The sequence below is a fragment of the Centrocercus urophasianus genome, unplaced genomic scaffold (assembly GCF_019232065.1).
Source record: "Centrocercus urophasianus isolate 14NV4802_14NV808 unplaced genomic scaffold, USGS_Curo_1.0 seq_10, whole genome shotgun sequence".
Lineage (NCBI taxonomy): Eukaryota > Metazoa > Chordata > Aves > Galliformes > Phasianidae > Centrocercus > Centrocercus urophasianus.
In genome coordinates, this window is record NW_024884142.1 from 12,209,295 (window position 1) to 12,234,801 (window position 25,507).

General features: G+C 34.4%; 1 protein-coding gene across 1 annotated transcript in view; it reads right to left on the reverse strand.

Moving 5' to 3' along the window:
- The window catches only part of SNTG2 (syntrophin gamma 2), a 232,779-nt gene that overhangs the window by 29,215 nt on the left and 178,057 nt on the right, over positions 1-25,507 (reverse strand). The window contains exons 11-13 of the mRNA XM_042822310.1: positions 23,232-23,270; positions 11,107-11,223; positions 3,996-4,067 (exon numbers count right to left, since the gene is read on the reverse strand). Of these exons, the coding sequence (XP_042678244.1) occupies positions 3,996-4,067; positions 11,107-11,223; positions 23,232-23,270 (228 nt within the window). The remainder of the gene's footprint in view (positions 1-3,995; positions 4,068-11,106; positions 11,224-23,231; positions 23,271-25,507) is intronic.

Genomic DNA, 25,507 nt, shown 5'->3' on the forward strand with positions numbered 1-25,507 from the left:
GGGAGTGAAATGGGATACTGCCACCATCTTCAGGATGAAGAAGATGAAAAATTTCACAAAATTTTCACTTTTATCATAACAAAAATCCTTGTAAAAGAAAGCTTTTCACTGAAAACAAAATGTCATGTGAAACTTCTCAAATATTAAAAGTGACTAGCATAGAGAAAAACAAAACTAAATTAAAAGCTTTTACAGTTGAGTACTTTCAATGATTGTTTTTCCATATATATATTTATATATTTTAATTTCTATTTATCAGGGCCTTTTCCCATCTCCATTTCTCTATAATGATATGGAGCAGAAAAGATTGAAAAACCATGAAAGAATTTACAAATGGAATCTTTTTTCTCATCTTATAAAATCACTTGCAATCAGAATTTTATTTCTCTAGCAATCCACATCAAGTTTGGGAGAGCTGACTCAGGTCAAGCAAATCTGAGGTAAAAGCAGTAACGCTGGAGTGGACATAGCTGGCTTTGAAAAGATCAGAATGTAGCTCTGTAATGGCACCTAAGTCCTGGAATCTCACAGTAAAAGATTCTTTAGACTTCAAATTTATTTTTTCCAAAGGTTCCAATGGTATATCAGAGCCTACCAGAGATTGGAAATTCTGTGGACATAAAAACAAGCAAACAACTGGGATCTGAGCCTTGTCACCTAAAATACTTTGCTATATGTAAGACAAATGTTTAAAAGCACAGGGTTTTGCATCCTTTCTGTTCTAGATGCACAAACAACTTTACAAGACAGCAGTGAAGATCCAGTTTCAGTAATAAAAAGTAGAGGAAACAAATGATTCAGCAGTACAATCTTCCTTGTGTACTGCTCTCGTATTCATAAACAGGATCAAAATAACTCATACTGAATATTTCGTTTATATAGGTGAATTACTGAATAACGTTAAGCTGGCATATCTAAACTTATCCAATTTACTTGCCTATCTGTTAAATTATGGATATTTGAGGGCATACCTCTGAGGCAATACATAATTGTACCAGGGTACATGAGACTTTGCTGTCAAAAAAGGCCCTACAGCTGGCATAGGAGAGGTTTTTGTCTTTATGCAGTTCAAAACTACTTTCCAATGCTTGTTTGCACTGGCAAAAAGGAACCTGAATAAAATAAGTGCATATCATCTCATGTTAAGTACACATGGAGTAACAAGTAATAAGCCTACATCTACTTCAGTACTACCCAATGAATAGTACTCATCGTGGCTGTTAGACTAAAATATTTTTGTTTCATCTTTTTGTACTTAGAAATGTGATGTGTGAAATACTATGCAATAAAAGAAAATCAAACATCTTTAATACAGGTTACTTTTAAAAACACATATAATGTTATATACTGCTTTTCATTAACAGTTCCAGTAAATACAAAGTATGAAGAAAATTTAGGACATATATATAAATTTATAAATTTATAAATTTAGGACATATACATAAGTGGGATCACATTTTCAGTCACCTGCCTGTTACTGTTAATTGTTCATGTATATGAATGCTAATTAACATATTTTCATATCTATGTGAATTAAAATATGTATTTATATGCATGTATACACACACCATCCTAAAATACAGCAAAACGGTTATAAGATGCCCTTCCCATATTGGATGCTTATTTTCCATTTTTAACTCTTTTTGCTTAATGAACACAGGTGAGACGCTTACAGTTGAGTAACAAGTGCACCTTCCCTTAAAAATAGAAAAGCACTCTCCATCATGGCTTTGCAGTAGTTCTAACCAGCTCCTGAAAATCCTTAAAAACACTCTCCCAATCTGTATTTTTTACAACATAAACTCCGCCTTTCAGTCTATAATGTAGGAACTCTAATCTCTTAAGATTTTTTCCATCTTTTTGGATTTGTTCAGTTTGCCTCATCATCATTCATATCAAAGGATCAACAGAAAAGAGGTTAAAGTGCTGAACTTGAGCTTTTGCACTTTAGTTAATGTATTCATGAAGACTAGCAATTAAACATTAATTTATTAAAATGTCAAGAACATTAAAGGGTTGAATCTTTGGTAGTTTACTTCCCATTTCCTTTTCTTAATGAAAAAGTACCACAGAACGTGATTTAAGGATAAACTATCTTTGAAATTAAAAAGGGGTGGCTTTCAAATCGGTAGCGATATTTGAAGGAGAAAAATCAAAAGCAAAACCCACACTGGAGAAAAATCTTTTCAAAAAGTATGAGTATTTGTTTTGTTGTTGCTCAAATTACCTACCTGGAAAATGTAAATTTTCAGAAAACCTAATAACACAGAATCAAAAATCAGGGTCAGATTCTCTGCTCTTTGCTGCTGTCTCAGTGATGGTCAGGATCTTTCCGCACATATCCGTGATCAGTCACGGTCACATTAATCTACATTAACGCTACATCCACAAAAGAAGTACTGAGCTCCTGGCTGAGTGCCTGTGCTCTGGAGCTCAGCTCAGGTCTGCAAGTCCAAGAGTGTCAGGCTCTTGGTAAGGCACAGGCCAAGACCCTTCCCTCTCTCACTTCTGTCAGAAAAGGGAATCATCCCCTCCTGCTCAGTAAAAGAAGGCTTCCTAGAGCATAAAAGCAAACACTGATGGGCCGGAATTTTCACTTACAGCTGCAAAACAGGCATCTGACATCAGGTTCTTTTACCAGCCAGTTAATGGAGCTGACACAACTCTAAAAGGGAGATGTCAGTGCAAGGCTGAGAGCTATTGTTTGGTTTTTGTTTTGTTTTGTTTTGTTTTTGTTTGTTTGTTTTTGTCTGTGTGCTTCTTACTCTGTTTGTAACTTCATCTTGATTACTATTTATTTATTTCTAAATTACAATCCTCAAAATTGATGTAGGAAATATATCACTGCTGTGGAAATTCATTTTGGGACAAGCAATTTGAGCAGCCAGGACATGGAAACTCCATCATTCCATTCTCCAAACAATTTGGTCCTTTAATGAAACAGGTAACAACACCCTTTTTGCTGTACAGGGTGGAGTGTTATTGTCAGGTCTTTGCTTCTGTACACTGTCCCAGTTAACTGTGTTCTGATAGAAAAGCATCCACAAGAAGTACTCCATCAACTAAGGAGCTCTCCCTTGGTAGCATTGCTAAGCCAGGATCTGCACCAGTAACACAGCAACATTCCTTCTCCACAACATGAGTACATGCTCAAAGGAGAAACATCAGAGGGAAGGACAGCAGCTGGTGAGAACTGGAGCTTGTTTGGAATTTTTCAATGAAACAGCATCTCATGGGAAAGGATTTTCTTGATTATTCCTTGAGAAAGTTTTCAGTTTTACTTTCTTAGGAATATCTTTCATCTAGCTCTATCTTGCCTGCAAAGTTCTTTTTGACTATTCGGTAGTGAACTATACTAACTTATTTGATGCAACTACTTAAAAAATATCTTTTGTAAGTCAACTATTTAAACAGACCAATAGAGTTTGTTCTAAAGCCTTCCTTGCTACAAGCTAAACAGAAATATGACACTATATATTATTATATATATTCTAGATGGTGGAAAAAAGAAATTTATGGTACACAAATGGACATCACTGCCCCTTTTATGGTTAAAAACAACTATAATGTTATCAAATTATGAATGATCTAAGAATGGCAGAATTGTATAGTTCTTATTACTCAAATAAAAGAATTTTCATGTAGAAAACATTCTTCAATACATTCACTTAAAAAATCTAAGCTACTAGGAAAACAACATTATCTGATTCCATTATGATCAGCTGATTGTCTCATCAGCATTTCATGTCTGATTCTCACATGGAAAGAAAATACTCTTCAGTTTAGGAGAACTTAAGGAATTTGCCTACTTGGACCTTAATCTGTTTTCCAGATTCAATTATACTGCAACAGTCATTGCAAAAAGGTTTTATTACAACAAATAAGCTACTTGAATGTCAGCTACCCCTAAATGAGATTAAACTGATCTCAACATCAACAGGAAGAGGCAAGCTTTCTTTACTGTATAATATAATTGTAATTGTTCGGAAACCTACCTTGTGAATTTTAAATAGAACCTCACAGAGGTTATACATTTTTTCAGCTCGTACCCAGTCTAGTGTGCTTACCTATAATATCAAAATACAATATTAAGAACAAATTCTTCTTCATTCTAAAATCATTTAAAGATGAAGAAAATATATAGATTTCACCAATCATTATTCTACCTTTAAATATAAGCAAATGTTAACTACATTTAATATCTAGCATTTAAAAATACTGTCAAATAGCATTCAGTTTCTTCCAGAAACAGTATCTACATGAGTTTTACTATAATTAAAATATATGATATAATTAGAGAGATTTCTTTTCCATTGTTACTTTGTTTACATTGTTACAGCATGATGGAAACCTTTTTGTAATCTCTGTAGTGAGGTACATAATAACATTTATTTTTCACTGTGCTAACATAGAGAACCTTCTCAAACACAAAGGTATTCTGCTCCATATCTCAATTTAATAAAAACCTTCGCATCAGCAGACCAAGATGTGGTCCTAAATACAGGTTTGAGTTGACATACGGTAGGGCACCATTACCTTAATATTTATATTAAAAACAGAAAAGGATTATGTGACTACAATATTTGAAACTAAAAAGCTTGTCAGCTGCGCACATAACAATGAATACTAATAACTGGATTTTGTTTTCTTTTGGTTTTGTTGTTTTATCTTGTTCACATTATAGGCTATTCAAATTTGACAGTTGGAATGATAGGGGAAGACTTTTCCTTAAGACTAGGTCATGACATACTGTGCTAATCTATTTTCTATTAAAAACAGAATCTAGCCTAGATAGCATAAGGAAAAGAGAACCCATGCATGAAAAATATCAGGGAAATACACACTGTTTTAATTACATGTTTTAGCGCAAAATTCTAACTTGATAAATTAATAGGAATATCTGTATAGATTTATAAAGAATTTGAGTAAACTGAACTCTGAAGCTTTTAGCACAAGGAAATCAGTGTTTTGGTAACTGTTCTAACAGTTTGGATGCCTTAAAATACCAGGGAAGATGTAGCTTGGTTTGTTTCCCCTCCCTCACTTTCCAAAGGAAGAGAGCAGATTCACTCTTAAAGTATTAGCTATAACAAAATGTGTCTACAAATCATCTCGGTTCTATGAATAGAAGTTAACCAGGAAAGAATGGTGAAATTCTTTACGTGATTATTTCAGTGTATATAATAGCATGAATTTCAGCTATAGTACATGAATCTTGCTCATGTTGTTTCACATGAACATGATTTATATTTTTACTTTCAATGGGATCATCTTCACAGACTCTAAATCTCAAAGGTTCAGAAATTGTGTTGTAATACAATGATGCTATCACTTTATCACATCACAACAACACCGAAGACAATTGTTGTGACTTCTACCGGTTATCAAACTGTATTTCTCTGAGGGCCCTTGGAAGAGTAAGGTAAACTCGGAGCTAGTTTCTGTCTAATCTTATCTGCTTATGTTTTTTTCACATTAATTTGAACTAATGAACATTACCATTAGTCCTCTTTCATATGCTTTTCAAAGCACTGTTTTAGAATTTACTTGAATTCTGAAGATGGCAATTATCTCACCTAAATTTAGACAGAGGTGGTATCTAGTTTGATTGTTAATAACATCTTAAAAAATGTAAAACCAAATTCTTAGAAATTTAATTTTAATTTTTGTTAACTGGGAAAGAAGAAAACAAAAGCAGGGGTTTCTTCCAGCCCTTACAGCTCCCTTCCATAAGATTGATGAACAGACCTTGGAAATTATTTCTATCTTCAGTCATTGAAAGAAAGTTTATAACAAATTCATAGTAGATCTTTAACTTCTAGATGATTGGATTTAGTTCAGATGAATCATGTACTGCAAAAGGAACTGAAGACCTCTACAAAAAGAAGTTCTGCCACCACTTATTTCCAGGATATAAAGAGAGTCATACTTTAGGGTTCTCATTGTGAAACTTATATATTTTAGTAGTCAAGTGGGAAGAATCATTTGAATACAATGCATGCAGTAAAATATGCAAATACACTATGTACTTTTTCATTCTGATATATAATGAGCAGTTTCTCCTTACGAATTAAATCTCAAACCATTACTTAACAATAACTTTCAAAGTACTCAATAATACCCAAAGGAAATTTGCCAGATTTAAATCTAAAGATAATTGTCTTAGAAAATTATTTTAAAGCATTTTTAGATACTATACTCGTCATCTCATCACTTCATAAGATGTAGGATTTTTTAGTCATACATCACTAATTTTTATTTTTCCATTAATCTTTTCCTTCACGTAAGGTCTATTCAATATTTTATTTCAGGTTTGCTTTTTGCTAAGAGTAAGAAATCACAAAAGATTAGAAACAATTGGAATTGAGGAATTGTAAAGCTAATTCAAAAATAAACATTATACTTTTTAATATGTTCACTTACACTAGTACTGTACACCTTTTCTTGATCCTTACCATATGGAAATATTTTTTAGTTTGACAGCTGATATGAATATAAAATCATTAAGTAAAATAAAATAATTAGAGGCCAGATTGGATGGGGCTCTGGGCAAACTCTGCCCAAAAATAAAAGTGTCTGATTTAGTGGTTGGCAATCCTGCCCATGACATGGGAGTGAGAGAACTAGGTGATCTCTGAGATCTGTTCCAACCCAAGCCATTCTATGCTTATATGATAAATAGAACAAGCTTTAGCGTACCATTGTTGACCCTCGAAGGGGATCTTCATGCTTCTTACAAAATAAGGTTTACAGCCTAAAATGGTGGTTAGTTCACTATTTGATCCGATGTTTATGAAACATAATTTAGTGACATGCTCTATAATCAAGAACAGGTGAGATATGGCTTACATTTGCTTCTTTTTTTTTTTTTTTAATTATTATTCCTGTAGATTAATTTGGATTGTTGTAATTCTTTTGTGCCACCAATGATGGGAAATGGTGAAACTGCTGTGCTATTAATTTTTTTTCTGAATACTTCTGTTTTCTCCTTAATACCTTTGAATTTCTTTCATCTTTTGACTCTCTGTAACCTATTATGATATTTTCAGCAGAGATAGCTAGTAATCATAGATCACAACCAGCACCTGTATAAGCCAGGATTTTCTTTTTCTGCGTACGTCAAAAAAAGACCATCATATCTAAAGCCAAGTGAAACAATCTGAACAGCACGGTGTGCAAGGTCACCAGTACAACATAAATGACATGTTGAGAAATCTTACGGAATGGAAACAACAAAGAGATACTGGAACCCAAAGAGACAGCTGACATTAATATGGTTTCCACTATAGAACCACTGTAGTATGCTTAAATTTAAAATGCTGTTGTCAGTGGCTGCACATGATCACAAATGATTATATAATTCTAGTCAACTAGTAAATCTGGAAAGAATCAAAACACTCAGAGGACCAGAGAGATAATAAACATGAAGTAGGATACAAAAATAGGAATCTTAAGTTAAAATTTTAAGACCATGGGAGACTGAAATAAACACAATAAACAGTAACACTTACAATAAAAACAGTTACAAAAATGCTAATTATTCTATTAAGTACTTTTTAGTGTGAGTTGCTTGTAAGCACCTCATGTTTCCCAAACAAGCACCACAGTGGACTTAACTACACCAAGCTATTCAAATCTTCTAGTTTTAATTAGTTAAATCAAGTAATCTCAGCAAATATTCCAAATATACTTTGGTTTAGATGTATGCATGATATTTTTTTTCTTAAAAAACAGTTACAGATTAAAATAGGATAGAGAAAATAAATGCATATTCCACATACAGGTAGTAAGCAGCAAACTGGAGGAACACTTATTATCTAAATAAATTCTGTAGTGAAATTTTGTGAAACCAATCACAAAAGATTTGCTTGTTTATTCATATATCAGCGCTAAGGATTACACTATGCGTACAGAAAATAATGGGCTGCATTTAAAAGAGTATCACTTTTCAAAAGCATCCAATCCACCCAGAATAACAAAATTGTAGAGGTAAAAGATGAAATACTTCTGGGTTGATGGTAGTTTATTTCACTGCCCTCTTTAACAATGGGAAAAAATTAGCCAAATATAACTCTTAAAAATTATGAACAGATTAAAAAAAAAAATTACACATGAAAAAAATGGTCTTGAGATGAACTGTGATACAGCAGTATAAAATTCCTAAAGATGTCTAAACCAACTAAAACTAGATGCTACAAAACACATGCCAAATAGCAGTCAGATCCTAGCAAGGAAGTGAAGACAAAAAATAAGAATTAGAAAGTTAACCAGAAGCATCCATAGTGAAGTCTATGCCCCACAACTCATTGCCACCTGTTTCTTGTTAATTCACATTGGCATTATATATAAGATGCATTCACAAATATTTGGAAATGACATGGCAATTCTCTCTTACATACAAAATACTGCTAAATTATGAATGATTCTCTGCACTGTTTTTCAGAGATGAAACAGATAAAATATAGTACATTAGTTTAATAACTTTTTTTTTTTTTTTTGTTACTCTCAGGCCACAGTTGCATTTATTCTTTTTCTGAAAACTATAAGCAGGAAATTCAGAGATTGCCCAGCTGTCTAATTTCAGTCCCATTTAACCACAGTGAAAAAGACATGGAAATTTTTGTAAGTTTTGTAATTAAGGGCAACACAATTCCAAAGGAATAGCTTTCTTAAAACTTGAATTTTAATCACAATACTAAACCATAAGTAAGACATAAAAAATCAGTCAGTTCTGTCTACCCATACGTTTATCACATATTCAATAAGAAGAAATAATTTCCATTTTGTGGAAATAAAAAATTATATAATTTTAAGTGACAAATTTGAATGATGCTTCCATTTCTTCCAGGGTATAAATTCAGAATCTTTTCAAGATATGAAAATTGGCAGAAATTTATCAGATTTTTTTTAGAATGAATTAAAATACTGCTTGTATGTTAGCACTTCCAAAAGAATAATTTCTGTTCGTGCCATGGTATTGTTCATATGTGCATTTTCAGAAGTATGTCATATTTCAATTATAGCAATCTGTAAACTAAGTCTGCAAGTTTTAGATGATCCACATAGATGATGCATAAAAAACATTCTCTCATAAGCAACATTTTCTTGACATTCATTTTTATTATGATGCTTCCATATTTTTAGAAGAACCATCTGAGACACTGTTGAAACAGGTTATAAATAGAATACTACATTTGATAGATTCTTTCAGATTATAGAATTGACATTTGGTCTATGCTTCTCTTGATTTTTGTGCAGGGATAACCACGTTTCTCATCCTTAAAGAATAAGAATTCTTAAAGAGAGTTAGCAGCTGTATTTCCACTCACGATCCCCTACACAAGAAGGAAAAGAGTAAAAATCATACTAGATCCTTTCATAATCAGTTGAAAATTTATGAGTAAAGGCATTATTACTAAACTATACGATTTGCACATCATCTACTCTGCATAAACCACAGTGATTCACTACATTGATTCAGCACACAAACAGCAATACAATCAGAGCAACATCTCTGAAATAAAACAATCAGAAACTCTTATCTTGTAAAGATCAGACAAGTTAAAATATTTTATTTCTGTGACAGAACAATCCCATATTTAATCTTTCTTTCATAATAATAATAAAAAAGCAAAACTGTAGAAGAAATAATAACAGAACTACAACTGAATATCTCTAAAAATGGTGAAGTAGTTCTCTGCATGGTTTTGTTTGGAGGCCTATGTTTCCAGCTATAAACCTGGGATGTGTTAGAGAACTGGTGTCTGGGTGCAGTATTGACTGGCAGCTGCTTGGGGGTGGTGGGAACAGGGTTTGGCAGGGCAGGGTCTCTCCAGTCAGGGTCTATCCCACCACACTTTGATGGATTGACCCCAGCTTAGTACCCATTCTGCTTACCACTCATTAACCCCCACCTGGAGAAGGAGTAGGTAAAGCAAAATCAAGAAAACTCATAGGTTAAGACACTTCAGTAAATGATGGAAAGAGGGAAAAAAAGCAATCACACTCCAGTTCTCCATAAATAGACCAGTGCTAAGTCAATATGCAAGAAATGTGTGCTTTTTTTTTCTTTTTTTTAAGACAAAAAACCTGTTTATCATTTTTTCATTTCATATTAGTTTAAGGTTTTGTGTGATTTTTGCTCTTTAAATGGATTGTAGAAATCAAATGAAAATTCTTTCATTGACATAATATATGGGCAAAAAATAAAGAAATAAAGAAAAAAACTTCACAACTTTTCCTAAGATGTGCTTTTGCATTTTAAAGAGTCCTTCTACTTGATCATTAAAGAGAAAAAAAAGGATTGAAGTTAATAGAAATTCCTAGATTTAGAATTTCAGTCAAGAGAAAATGTTACTGATAGTTTCAGCCTATAAGGTTGAAGAGTACATACTTAAGTAAGGTAAATTAGATAGCACAGTAGTACGCAATGAGATTTTCACTGGATCAGCTGAAGAAACTGGAAATTGAACTACCTTATGATCAACAGAATAAAGCTATTTAATTGAAATTGATTCTAATTTCACGTACTGTTCTTTTGATTTGTTTAAAGCAATGGCACTCTGGAAGGAAAAGATTAAAATAGACTATGTGAAAAGTAACACACCAACCCCTTGCCTGTATACAAGATCCAGATCCATCTACTGTTAGTATGGATGTATCTTCTCTTTAAGAAAAGAGTGACTAGCGACTCATTACATCTATGAAAACTAAAGAAAAGTTTAATTAAAAACGTTAGCTGTAACTAGCTGAAGAAAAATTGATCTTAAAACCTTTAAAAAGTAAAACCACTACATTTCCTATTGGGAATTCTTTCAGCTATCCAGACTTGATATATTTTCAGAAGACCTTGAAAGAGGTTAAGTAGCTAAAGCTCATTAAAATTAAGCGGAGTTTACAGCTTTAACTTCTTTTGAAATCTCATCTGACATTCACTTGGTAACAAAAAGCAAACTCAGATAATAACAAATAGGTTTCCATTTACAATGGAACTGTTGCAATTTATATATTTTATATATATAATATATTATTATATATTATATTATATATATATAATATAATATATATATTATATATATTTTATATATATTTATATATTTTTTTTACCGGTGGAGTACTGAAAATGTAGAAGGATGAACCCCTCAGTGCTAGAAACTTGAATTTGTAGAGCTGAGATGAATCAGTTCCTTCAAGTCTCTCATGCACCCATCCCATATGAATGACCTGTAAAAGAAAATAATTGAAGATCAAGGATCTATGTTTTTCAATGATATATCTGAATAGGTTAAATCTTTCCACAAGGAAAAGTGGTCATCTTAGTGAGAATCTATCATTTTCTTCATGCTTTCCTTCCTATCACTATCACACTCTTGAGCCTCTTAATCATGTAAAAAAGACAAACCAGGTCAAAAGCCCTCAAAGAAGCTTAATTTTTTCAGTGCAAGTTGTCTGAATCTTGCTCCTATCCCAGGTAGTGAAATTAACAGATCCGTATATACTGTCTGTCTACAACAACTAATGAGAAAATTTCACAGGAAAAAAAAAAAAAAGTAATTTTCATAAAATTAAGTGTTCCAAGACAGTGAATCTGTCTACATTATGAGGTCCATAGTTACCATTTTAAAAGTCAATATACGTGTTCCACTTGAGCCAGCAGAAAGGTGTACTGAAACAGTCCAGCCAGCAGTTTATAAACCTACATATAGTGCAGTCAAATCTTGGACATAATAGAATTTCATTTCCTTAAACCTCTAAAATACATCTGAGTAAGTCACTAGAGTTATCTGAAATCTAATAGCTTTCTGTATGCTTACATATGTCATTGTTAACAAAGGGTCTCTGTCACACTAATTGTCTTACGGTGTTTATATACGTTTTATCTCATGACAGTGATTTATATTCTGCTGGAATTAAATGTCAACTTCATCAATTAAAGAAGTTTTCTCTAACAGTATTACAATGTGTTTCTTTATATTTCAGACAGATCAATCTTAAGAAAACATAAAATTAAGTAGGAGCACAGCCTTCCTTTCTGAGGGAAATGCAAATTTCTGAAGGAATAATGCCATATTGTGGCATTAGAATATTATGAATGTAATTTCTCATGAAAAATGACAACCTAAATGTACACAAAATGAAAGCTGAAGTGTTTAAGAGGAGCATATTACCCTTGAAACAGGTTACCCTAGATCGACCAACCTGGATATTTAGCAACTGCTGAAATCTTTTCTCATTTTCAATTAAGGATACACTTATGAAAAACACAAAAATACAGGGGCAGAAATGTCATAACGCTTGTGAATATTCTGACTCTATGGAACACTGCTGGAAGTCAGTGGAAATAAAGACTGGAGAAAGTATTCATTAAATCACATGAAAGCCTCAGCATTTGTTCTATGGATACATTATAAAACAAAAACAAAACCAATAACTAAAAAAAAAACAAACCAAAACCAACTCCAAACAACTCAAAAATGCATTTTTTATTGAAAACTTGGTGTGTGTATATGCAGCTACTGCTATTAGAGCAAAAAAAGTAGAAAAAATTATAGGGAACAGTTAACGGTATAAAAATACATTCACAGTTTTGTATCACATATTTCACAATTTCACATATTTATTTTTCTAGTTATTTATTATATCAAACTAATAGCTTTTAGCTATCAAATTGTTTAGGAATAATAATATAGATCAATATGTTGATTATGACTATGTCTACTATACTCTTCTGAGCTCCAATGTTAATGTTTTAAAAAGTTCTACAAAATAACACGACAAATATAACAGTCTTTACAATTCTCACTTTGCTATTGTGTAAATCCAATAACTCTCATCAGAATGTTGCCTCTGTACTAGTCAGTAAAGGTTTAGCAACAATAAAGGTTTAGTAACAAAATGTTCAGATACTTCAACATTTTAGCAAAATATGCCCCGGTATCACTGATAAATCACTCCAAACTATAAGAAATCACAGAATCAGAATTGTCTGGGTTGGAAGGGACCTCCAGAGATCATCGAGTCCAACCCCCCTGCCAAAGCAGGTTCCCTACAGCAGGTCGCACAGGGAGGCATCCAGGCAGGTCTTGAACATCTCCAGAGAAGGAGACTCCACCACCTCCCTGGGCAGCCTGTTCCAGTGCTCCGTCACCTCACTGTAAAGAAGTTCTTGCGCACATTTGTGCGGAACTTCCTATGCTGCAGTTTCCAGCCGTTTCCCCTTGTCCTGTCTCCACTCACCACTGAAAACAGTCTGGCCTCGCCATTCTGCCCCCCACACCTTAGATACTTATAGACCTGGATCAGGTCCCCTCTCAGTCTCCTTTTCTCAAGGCTGAACAGACCCAGATCACTCAGCCTTTCCTCATAGGAGAGATGCTCCAGGCCCTTCAACATCTTCGTGGCCCTCCGCTGGACTCTTTCCAAGAGATCCCTGTCTTTTTTGTACTGGGGAGCCCAGAACTGGATGCAGTACTCCAGATGAGGCCTCACCAGGGCAGAGTAGAGGGGGAGGATCACCTCCCTCGACCTGCTGGCCACGCTCTTTTTAATGCACCCCAGTAAGCCATTGGCCTTTTTAGCCACAAGGGCACACTGCTGGCTCATGGCCAACCTGTCATCCACCAGGACACCCAGGTCCCTCTCCGCAGAGCTCCTCTCCAGCAGCTCATCCTCCAACCTGTACTGGTGCATGGAATTATTCCTCCCCAGATGCAAGACTCTACACTTGCTTTTGTTAAACCTCATCCGGTTTTTTTCTGCCCAGCTCTCCAGCCTATCCAGGTCTTGCTGAATGGCAGCACAGCCTTCAGGCGTGTCAGCCAATCCTCCCAACTTCGTATCATCAGCAAACTTGCTGAGGGTGGCCACTATCCCCTCATCAAGGTCACTGATGAAGATGTTGAACAAGACTGGACCCAGCACTGACCCCTGAGAAACACCACTGGTTACAGGTCTCAAACCGGACTCTGCACTGCCAACAATGACTCTTTGTGCTCTGCCAGTTAAATATTGCTTTTATCAGCATGATAATATAATATGAAATAATCCTGAGAAAAAAACAACTATGTCCAAATCGCAGGATCCAAACAATACGTTATTCTCCTTTACATGCTGAAATTCACGATTGCTGACTCGCAAATACATGCAATTCATTAATCTGTATAACTACTAAATAATTTACTGACTACATTGAGAAATAAAAGATTTAGCTCACTATTGTTTTTCATTTATCATTATCATCACTGCCATCAGAATCATCATCTTTTAAAACAGCATTTGCAAAAGAATTCCACAGTGTCAAATATAAAAACATAGTCGTGGATAAAGTCTTCAGCTTGACCAGACCATTCAACAAGCACCATATATTAAACCAATTACATGACTCATATTGAAAAATATAATTATATATCTAGCAACAAGCCAAAAATTTACATTCTATGTACTAGATCAGAATTTCTTAGAAGTTCTTAGCTGAAACTCAGGGCAGGATGGTATCTGAAAACTGCAACTCCATTTGTCAGGTGTATTTTCACTTCAAACTGTGTGTCATTTTCTGTTACTGAAAATAAAATTTTTAGCTTGATTCATCTAGTTGACAGGAACCAAAACTTGGCCTGTAAGCATAGGTCTTATGTACCAACCATAATGCAAAAATCAACCATAACCTTCTTTTGACTTTCTTACACTTAGAGAAAGGGTACTGAATTTCTCTAACTTGAAGTAAAAGATTTCTTTGCAATGAACATGTTCTTTTTGCCAAAATTTTCCATCTGTGAAATGGGAATAATATCCTTACTTACTTTATAGATTTTGTATGAAGACTCTGTCACTCTTGTATTCTTATCTATGACTGCAAGACGTTGGTAGCAGTGCCAAACATTATAGCCATGATTTAGTGTAGCACTTAATCTTCTATGTAATTCTCTTGAAAATGTATTTAGCTATCAACAGAGAATGCATTTTTTGATTAGCTGCAGACATACTTTTGGGCATGTGCTCTAAGTTTTTTGCTGAAATGGAACTGCATTATTATTTTTATTAGTCACACAATACTGTGATCAGTCTTCCTGCAATAGATCAGAATCAGCTTGAAAGTTGATTCTTCACATCAAAGAGGTGGTTTTCTTAACTACTAACATCCATAAAGTGAATGTTAAGCTGTCCCAAGGGTCGCTTGTAGAATCTTTTTCAACCTCAGACAAAAATGAATAATACAATAAATAATACAATAACACATCCTCTGAATTAGATTCTGGGAGAATTCAACCTCTTTCTGAGGGAAAGATTCACTGAACTATTACAACATTCTAATATTGTATTTAACTTCTCATTCATCTAAATTCTTATGAAAAAATACATCAATATGGAATAAGGTAACCTATACTTCCTCAAAAACTAAACACTACTACTTCAGTTACATTTCAAATACATTGCTCTCTATTTAGTCTGCTTAATGGAAACAACTTACAAAACTTCAGTTTCAGGAAGAACTTATATAAAAATAAAAAAACATCAAACAATGTATGATCAAAACAAACATTATACTAGAACCATTAAAAACATTGAGAACTTTCTTTGTTTCTAAATGTCATTATAATTCCCAAGAAGTATCAGAAAATGATCAACAGTTCTTCACTCTTTATTCCCTTAGGAACCTTTACTGAGCTTTGTCCTCATAGCTTGTGGAAGAAGGAAATAATTATATACTTCATAGTAGAAATAAGAAAAAAACAGCCTGCTAATTTGTGTCTTACAAAAGAAAATATATATATATATACCCACAAAAACAGGATGTGCTACTGCTCAATGTTATTTTAAAAGAATAAAACACCCATCAAAAATCTTTTAAATTACAAGATTGAAAAAGACAATGGAAAAGATACTAAGCAGTTTAGGTTTTTCTTCCTACTGAATAGAAAATACAGGAATATGACAAAACAGAAAATAAAAATGGAGAGGACAAACAAAAGCACACTATACAGGTATATGAAGGGGAAAACATGGTAAAAATATCTGGGAGGAAAAAAACATAAAGAAGATACCAAATGTATGCTTGCCCCATCCCTGGAGGTGTTCAAGGCTAGACTGGATGGGGCTCTGGGCAGCCTGGTCTAGTATTAGATATGGAAGTTGGCAGCCCTGCATGTGGTAGGGGGTTGGAGTTTATGGTTCCTTCCAACCCAAACCATTCTATGATTCCATGATAAGAAGAAAAAAAAATGTTTTTAAAATTAAAGAAGGAAAATAGAATTTCCTTTATCAGAATCAGTGTTTGCTTAACTTCTGCATACATATATACATTTTTAAAAATGCATTTTTTTTCAAATGGAAATAGCACACACACAAAAAAAGTTCTGTTATTTGGACTGAATTCTGACATTTGAATTTTCAATGAGTAATTCGGCATTATACTATGAACTATACCATTCTCAGGACAGCTTTCACCATTCTATTTTGTATATAGTACTCATTGTTAAATTGTTACAAAAGACAAACGAAACCTAACAGTCAAGAGGGAAATAAAGAAAGTCAAGTAGATCTCTGATGTATGAAAAGTCAAAACAGATGGGTACACTTGTATTATTAAAGTGAGATAAGAACCTACTACAGATGCCAGCTTGGCCTGCAGATCAAGAATCAGTGCTGTTCCCTGATGCATCACAAAACAATACAAAACTAAGAAAGCAAAGAGAAGTACATCTTGAGATAACTTAGTAAATTGTTTATAGTCTTTTTGAAAACAAGTGGTAGAGCTCGTTTTGAAAAGAACACATACTGGAGTGATGACTCCCAGTCACAAGCAGTATCCCCCAGAGCTCGGTACTGGGGCTTCTATTTAACATCTTTATTAATGATCTTGATGAGGAGATTGAGTGCACCATCAGTAAGTTTGCAGTCGACACCAAGTTGGGAGGGAGTGTTGATTTAGAAGATGGTTGTTATTTAGGGTAGTATGTTTAGGTCATGGTTGGACTTGATGATCTTTAAGGTCTTTTCCAGCCTGAGCGATTCTATGATTCTGTAGAGGGAAGAAAAGCTAATAGATTTCCTGTATCTCTATGACCTTCTCTATCTGTCTTTCACATACATAAAGATTATTCAGTCTTATGTGTAGTGATAATTAGTTTACATCTTTACTTGTTTTAATGAGGAGGGAGTGAGTCTTGGGGCTGATGACACTAACTATATTCATAATAGTCTTCTTGCTCAGGTTAGGATCCAGAACACAAAGCTCACTCCTGAATGTAATAAATGGCATTTGAAAAAAATTCTTTCTGAGCACTACAGACAGTGGTAAACCAATAATATATATACCATAGCTCCGAGCAATAGTGGCCCAACTACTGATCTGAGTTCTGTGGCCCTTCTACAGTGCACAGTTGCCTGTCATGTGACAGGAATGCCTGGTGAAAAGCAGGCAGCATGCAAATCAGTTTCCATGACTAAATATCAGTTGTACCTGTCCTGCGAGCAGATGTGAAAAAACAAATTGCATATCTCTACTCAGTTGAAAATATTAATCTATTAGCCTTCTGTCAGACATTAAAATAGCTCTGTTAGAGCCCAGATTTTTCTCTTTGACAATATATAAGGGTCTTCCTGGAAAGAAGAGCCACACAGAATTACAGAACAGTTTTAGTCTGAGAGGGGTCTTTGGAGGTCATTCAGTCCAATATCCTGTTTTGTAGCCAATGTAAATAAGTTTGCTCAGCAACATGTTCATTTGAGTTTTAATTATCAACTTATAAAACATATAATATATGGCATAATAATTAATATGATTTGTTTTTTAATATCAAACAAAGATAGAGATTCCATAGCCTCTCTGAGCAACTTAGTCTGGCGTTTGATGAAATTACCTGAAGTTTCAGTACTTGAGCACATTCACACCTCTTTCTGGGAGATTGTATTTGTTTAAATACTTAGTGATCTAGATAGGAAAACATTTGAGTTCTCTCACTGAATCTACAGATCAAGAAAAATGGCTATCAGCAAAACAGGACCCAGATTTTTAAAATCTGTTAGATCCAATTATAAATCCTTTTCCTTTCAGTTCAGTCACTTAAATTTTATGTCTGTGATATCAAACTGCTGAAGTTTTATCTTGACCTCTTAATACTGTACTTTCCCCCTATCTTTTCCTGTTAGTTCTTCCGGTTTAGTTTGTCATTTTTATGGACATCATTTCACAGAGTATTTCTGCAATTAGAATTAATTTTACCTGAATCGGAACATTCTTTTACCTAATTAGATTTCATTCTTTATTCAGGCTGCACAATAGTTCCTTTTCTCACTTCAAAAGCAACATTCATATCTCAGCAATATGTGGTCAAATCTTATTTAACTATCATGATCCTCCTTATTCTGTATTAGCAGATTTCCAGTTCTGTTTGCATTCTTGTATTATACTAAATCAGTAGGACTATTTGTGTAGCAGGAACTATCTAAACTAATTAAAAATGGAAAATTCATGTTCTCATGCTTTTGGTCCTATTTTTCTATTTTGAATCTTAACATATTACAACAACTAAAAAGTATACCTAAAAAGCTATTCCCTTCCTCACCAAATACTCAAACTGTTTCTTCTGCCATTTTGGAAAAGGAAAAAAGACTTTGAAAACACAGGTACTGCAAAAGTGTCTTCAAAGAAGAAAACTGATGAAAATATAGTCTTAGGTTCCTTTTACATGTTAAACAATGAAATAACAGTTCTACTTAAAAATCTGTTAAAATAATCTTAATTGGAGAATCATTCAGAAGGAGGACTGAACTGATAGTGTTAATCCAGTGAAATAGTTTTATAGTTCTATAATATTACTTGGAAAAGCAATGGGTTCTAAAAGCTGCAAAGAGCATACTCCAAGTTTTTCTGACAATCCACAAGACATACTCTAGTTTTTCTGACAAGGCATAAAGCAGAAAAATACTATAAAAAGGAGAATAAAGAACAATTGCAATTTTTCTTTAACAAATTCCAACAGCTAAGGAAGACAGCTTAACTAGAGAAAATGACTTCTGACTGAAGCCAGAACTATATTGTACTACACACTGCCAGAGAAATCACAGAAAAAGCTAAATGTTGGAAGAAGTAGTCTTCATTAGGGTAAGAAGCACTACTGACATGCACTTTTTTGAACATTTCAACTTAAATAGGAGTACATTTCCTTCACTGAATCTATTCTACATTTTTTAGAATCCAATGTTTAGAAATTTCACAATTTCAAAAAAAAATTAAGATAAACTATTTCATTAACACAACACACACCAAATGGAAAATGTAAACACTGTGGAAACTGAGAAATGTGTGTATTGTAGACAATGTGTCACACTCCATGAAATAAGTTCAGAAACACAGTTGTATAATTTCTTGATTTGTTCTGGAAAGTCTGGCAAATTTTGCCTACCTTTTCATCTACAGCAAGCTTCTCTCAAAAATAAGCAAAATAATTATTTACCCCACAAAGGTACTACATAATAGCAAACTGATAGGTTAAAAAGTTCAAGTGCTTTGAAGTGGTACTTACATATTAGAATAAGTTGTATTTTCAGTGAAAGAGAAGAGGTCCAAGAAAAATCTTTGAAGCAGATCAAGAGAATTTCACTAGAATTCTCTTGCACAGCTGACCTCCCATGCAAAAGAAGTTAAAACAGCCACCAAGGAACATCTCAATTGTACTTTAAGTGGTTACTTTATGCTTGAAAGAATTTAGTTCTGCTGTCATTTTACAGTTGCAAATTACAAAATTGTCTGTAAGAATCTAACTTCTCCAGACTAACAATTCAGACTTACTAATTTTATGAGCATATGCTACACTTTTAATTACAAGAGTATATGTAGGGTTCCTTTTAACTTGCAGCATGAAACCAAGAGAAAATGTTCATGGCATACCTGGGACAACAGTTAACAAGGAGGAATAACGGGAAAACTCTCCATATTTGAAAATCTCTTTACTCAGAATTAAGACCACATAGCATTAAAAACAGAGGGGAAAAGAGGCTTCTGATAAATGCAGTACATTACTTCTTCAAAATGCAAAGCCAATGATCTCCAGTAAAAGTAATTGCATAATTTCTCTAGGGCTTTGTTAGCTTTACGGATGATAAGAAAATCTCTTCCTTATGTCTAACATGAATTGCTTGCTGTAAATATATCAGACTAATTTTTTACCCTATCAAATTATTATTAGATATAAAATCATTTACTATACACAAAAATTCAAATATTTTGTTCTGGGTTAATTAGAAAAAAACTAAAATTTCTTAAGTTCAAAACTAGGGAAAAGCCACTGTGATCCAGAATACGTAGCTTGTGTTGCATAATTCCTTGCCTTTTGTACTTGCTATCACTAAGCATTAAGTTAACACTCCTGAAAATTTCATTTATATCTCTGTGCTCTGTTCTTTCAGTATCAAAACCCCATTTCTTTCAGTGTTTCCACATAGGTCATGGATAAGCCCTGGTCAGTATTTCCAGTATATCATCACATGCAGTATACCTGCAAAGGCCCTACAACAAAACAACTTGCTTGTCTTGAAGTCATTTAGTACATACAACCTTGAATGCTTACCTCTTTTTCCAAAGCCACAATGGAGACATGGTTGTGGAAGATGGCCAGCCTGGACTGACATTAAACTGACAAGGTAATACCTTGGGAAACTGTTGGACATTGCAGACAACACAAGGGGAAAATCACCTGGCTGCTCAAGCCCATGGCTAATAATAATGGGATAAACTAACAGGCCAGATAGATGAGTAAGATGTTTTAGGAATTCTACTTGGGTAAACAATGTCAAAATACAGTAAAAAAGAGTACAAGCTAATTAACAGTGGAGGTGGTATCACAGTTTGTAGTTGAAATACCCAAAGAAATGAGAAAAAAAACATAAAAAAATAAGGACCAATGAATATATTAAAATTTAAACAGACTTTGACCAGCCTTTCTTATATCTCCAGGCCTCAAAAGAATAGACATCATCAAAAATTTCCTCATAGTGTAACTTGAGATTTAGTAATTTTTGTTTGTACTAATTGCAGCAACCATCTGTTGCAGTGACCTTTTAAGGTCAACTTAAAAGCCTTTTAAGAAGGCTGACTTCCGATGCACTGCGTAGAAGACAAACATTTGTCTTTGCCTTTTTCTAACAGGTAAGTTTTGTTACCGATCTATCTCTTGCTGAGGCATCTTAATTTATGTCCTCTAGTCTTTCCTTGTCACATGCTGTGCTTTCATATATGTTGTTTCCAGATTTCTTTTTTTGTATAATTTCTGCCAGAGGTCAAGAGCGAGCTCATGGTTTAGACAATTGTCTCTTTATTTACTGAAGACATTTTAGAAATATCAAAATTAAAAAAATTATCCAAACTCCTGTTGGTTCAATTAATGCACAACTGCATCCATTGCAGGTCTTGACTCTGGTTGTGATAGTTCTGATGAAGTATTTCTGCGGTGAAAATATTGGATTCTTCCAGTGCTCTAAATTATTTACTTCTATAAATACTGAAAACCTTGTAATCACTACAAAAGAGAAAATGAAAATACACATAGAGAGAGTTCACCTTTTCCTACATCTGGTTATACAGCCACTTGGAGCCACAGCTTTAGCTGTGCTACTTACCAAATAACTTAAATTTTTATAATACCTGTATACCCGTTAATACTTGTACTTGTGGACAAACTGGCACAACACAGGCTGAGGTAACTTTCCATGCAAGGAAATAACCCAGTGTTTGTTTCTGCCAGTCCTGTCTCAAATATTCAAGCCTGACATTAAAGTTCTGGTTCTGTTTTGTTATTCTCATACTCTGCACAGAAAAAAGTGAGATAAGTATTACTTAATTTTAGGCACTTACTGTAGATACTAACCTAGGAGGTTTCTCTTCTAATGATGAAAGGAAAGACAGAAAAAAAGTTTCCTATAAGGAATAATTTAAAGAAGCAGTACCAAGTTCCTCATATGAATAACTCTGGAAGGGGATAATTTTCTGCACTGAGAGTCAGCTTATGGAGACTAACCTGCTAATTCAGGAAATCAAATGTCAGGCTGTATGACTGTCCTCAATATATTTTAAAAAACAAGGAATTGTCATTTCATATTCAATACTTTTTCCCCTACCTTTCGTAATCAACAGTTTTTCATATGGACTTGATTAATAATTAAAAACCATGGCAAAGAGATCAATTAAATGCTTCCTTCTTATACAGTGTAGTATTTATTTTGGTTTGGGGACAATTGCTGGCTGTCTGCCATGCACAGAATTAAAGAGTGCATTTTTTTTTCAGGTGCATTTTTTTTCGAATACTGACACAAATATAAGAAAATAACATAATGTGTAAGAACATGTCAATAGTTAAATATTTCTAATAGCTTCTAGAAAAGTATGTAAATTTACAAGTACATTTTACAAATGACATATGAGTGACATATAAAAGAACATTCAATCTGCCATGCTAGTAACAATTATTTATTTATTCCCAGTAAGAAGCATTTTTGACTCAGTTTTTAATATCGGCAATAAAATTCTATAATAAATTACTTTAGCAAAACATTAAATATGGAAGATACTTTGCATCATTTTCAGTTTTTAATCCATAAACCAGCATTTTTTAGAAAGTGCAAGGATTGGGCTCTTTCTTCCTGAGTAATGGTTCAATGCCAGACTGATGCTGTGAAAGCACATATAAAGTGAAAATTTCCAATAAAACCTTCAAAGTGTTTCCCAAAATTACAGGATTAACCTGAAAAAATGCTAAAATTATGTTTTACATAGTAAAAGAAAAAGATCTGAAGTAAGAAGGCTTCCCAGTTTGATACATTCATTTGAGACTTCGGGACATTTGGATAGCAGGAGCAGAAGAAATAGCTCACCAGGCTCACCTTTAGAAGTCCCAGACAAAGGATGATGGCAAATATGCCATCTGCACAATATGACATGTTCAAAGCAGATTAGATCCATAACTTGTTGGCTAACTGTGCACTATGTGAGATTGAAGCACACGCTTAACTTGTCAGACTCATTGTGATTATACTACACACAAACACACTTGGTGCTTTCCAAGGTACAGTTGTAAGTTACACTGTACCCCTCTGTCATGTATATACATCATGTACTGAGTAGAATTTAATTCAGAACTTAAAACCATAGAAAACTTTCAGTGTTTGCTAATGGCTTACTGCAAATTTTGCAACTTAGCAATCATCAGAAAATGTGGATAACATAATGAAAGTCTTACCTGGTCTGAGGGAGAAGAACATTTATTTGCCATTTTCATCTATAGAACAGAGAAGCAGAATACACAGTTATTAATAAACTGATGTAAAGTGTTTCTGTGATGCAGCTAGCACTGAGACAGTTACTAAACACTGCATTCACTTCCAAATAATAAGAAATTTAAAAATTCCATGCATAAATACTACATTATTGCTAAGTTTATAAAACAAAAGACTCAAAAGTTTTCATAAAATCCTTAATAAAGATATGCATTTTTGAATTTAAGTTTTCCACTCTGTGTAAAAATATTATACTGTACACACCTTACTTACAGCATAAGACATGATTAGAGATGAAACAAACATTACTCAGAATTTCCTCTTAGTTTACCATTCAGTATAAATTACTTATCTTTCTTCTTGTTTACTGTTCAGATTAGAGTTAGTCTGATTTTAGATTTTCTTTGGCAGATACCATTTGCAGAGATGAGTGGTGGGCAAACCCTGGCAGATACTCTCTGATATTAGTAAGTATACTAACAGTATGGAATCTAAAAAGAGCACTTAATTTGTGGAAATATACATTCCTCTACGTGCAGGGATAAAGACTGCAAGAACTGGAAAGATGATGAGTACCTCCAGTGACATTGTTGGCCTATGTTATAAACAGTGAAAGGTTTATGATAAATACCAAACACTACAATTATGCATGGGAAAAGCTACAATTGATACAGGAAAAGAGCAGAAGAAATCCAGAATCTTGTCTTGTATCCTGGCAATAGTAGATTTGTAATATGAAATCTGGGGATAAGCAGAGCATGTTTGCAGTCATGTAGTTCTCAGCCTTCTTGCTTCCTTGTTCCATCAGGAGGAGGTTAAAAATAGGAAAAGCAGTAACACTTAAGGGTGAAGATGAAGACAGTTTAATAAGCAAAGGAAAAAGGAAAAAAAAGAAGTGATCCAAAGGCAATCTCTCAGTGCCTGCTACAAGCAACCAGATGTCCAATTAGTCTCCCAGCAGTTATGGAAGAAAAACCACCCATCTTTTCCCACTAACCCATACTTATTGCTGAGCACAACATTGATGGTATGGAATATCTCCTTCATCAGTGTAAGTTAGCTGTTCCAGCTATGACCCTTCACAGCTTCTTGCCCACTCCTTACTGAGGGTGGTTCAGATTGAGAAAAAGATAAATCCTTGATGCCCTAAAGGCACTGACTAGCACCAGCCAAAACACTGATATCAACAAAGATTTAGCCACAAATGCAAATCACTGCACCATGAGGGCTGCAATGAAGAAAGTTAATTCCATCCAATCCGTGTCCTGAAAATATGCATGGAAGCAGCCAACAGGCTTTGTGTTACAACTAATTGCAGAGGTTTCAGGATGTGCCAGGGTTTGCTGGAATTCTTGTGGGCTCTCTGAAGCTGTTTAACTTGTTTATCGATAAAATAACAATATACTGACCATGAGACTGTTGCTTATTTGGTTTTCACAAAGTACCATTGTGGAATGTAATGATATATACGTACACATGCACATGTAACTAATAGATGGTGATAGCAAGCAGTTATTTTGCATAGAGTAAATTATCTATGACTGCAAACAAAATGGCCCTAGAACAAAACATGAAGTATAACAGGAGTACAGGACGACAGCAGGAGCCTCTACTGTACACAGACTAAAACCAAGGCCCTTGGCAAGATGAAGTTATTGGTCAGCCCTAATCCATCACGGTCCATCAGGACTCCTTCTCTCTGATTATTTTCCAGCCTATTTATATTGATTTGAGTGGTCAAACAGAACAGGCATGCTGATGAGAACAGACATGTGGGGCTAACTGCACCTCAGGGGTTGAGTAGGCCAAGGCTGACCTGCTGGGACCCTGGGGCAGCTGCCATGCCTAGCTGTCACCCTGTGCTGTTGGGAGAGCTGATCAGACTCCCAGAGGGGCCTCACCATGCTCTGCTGCACCTTCCCACCATCCTAGAGGAAGAATGGGAATAACCACAACAGACATAGGGAACTGCCTGCAGTTCATGTGCATCATAGCAAAGACAAGGACAAAGGGAGAGGACTGAAGTGGGGCCTCTGGCATGGCTTCTCGCAGCTCTCACACACAGCTCTGACCACAGCAGCTCAAGCCATAGTCCTGCATGGACTTGGAGCCCTGGGGAGAGGAAAAGGTAGAAGAGCTTCTTGGTGCTCTCAGGGCCCCGACAGTATCAAAACAGTGGGAACTCAAGAACCACACTCTGTTATGTGAGTATTTGTACAGGACATAAGGTGTGTATGGA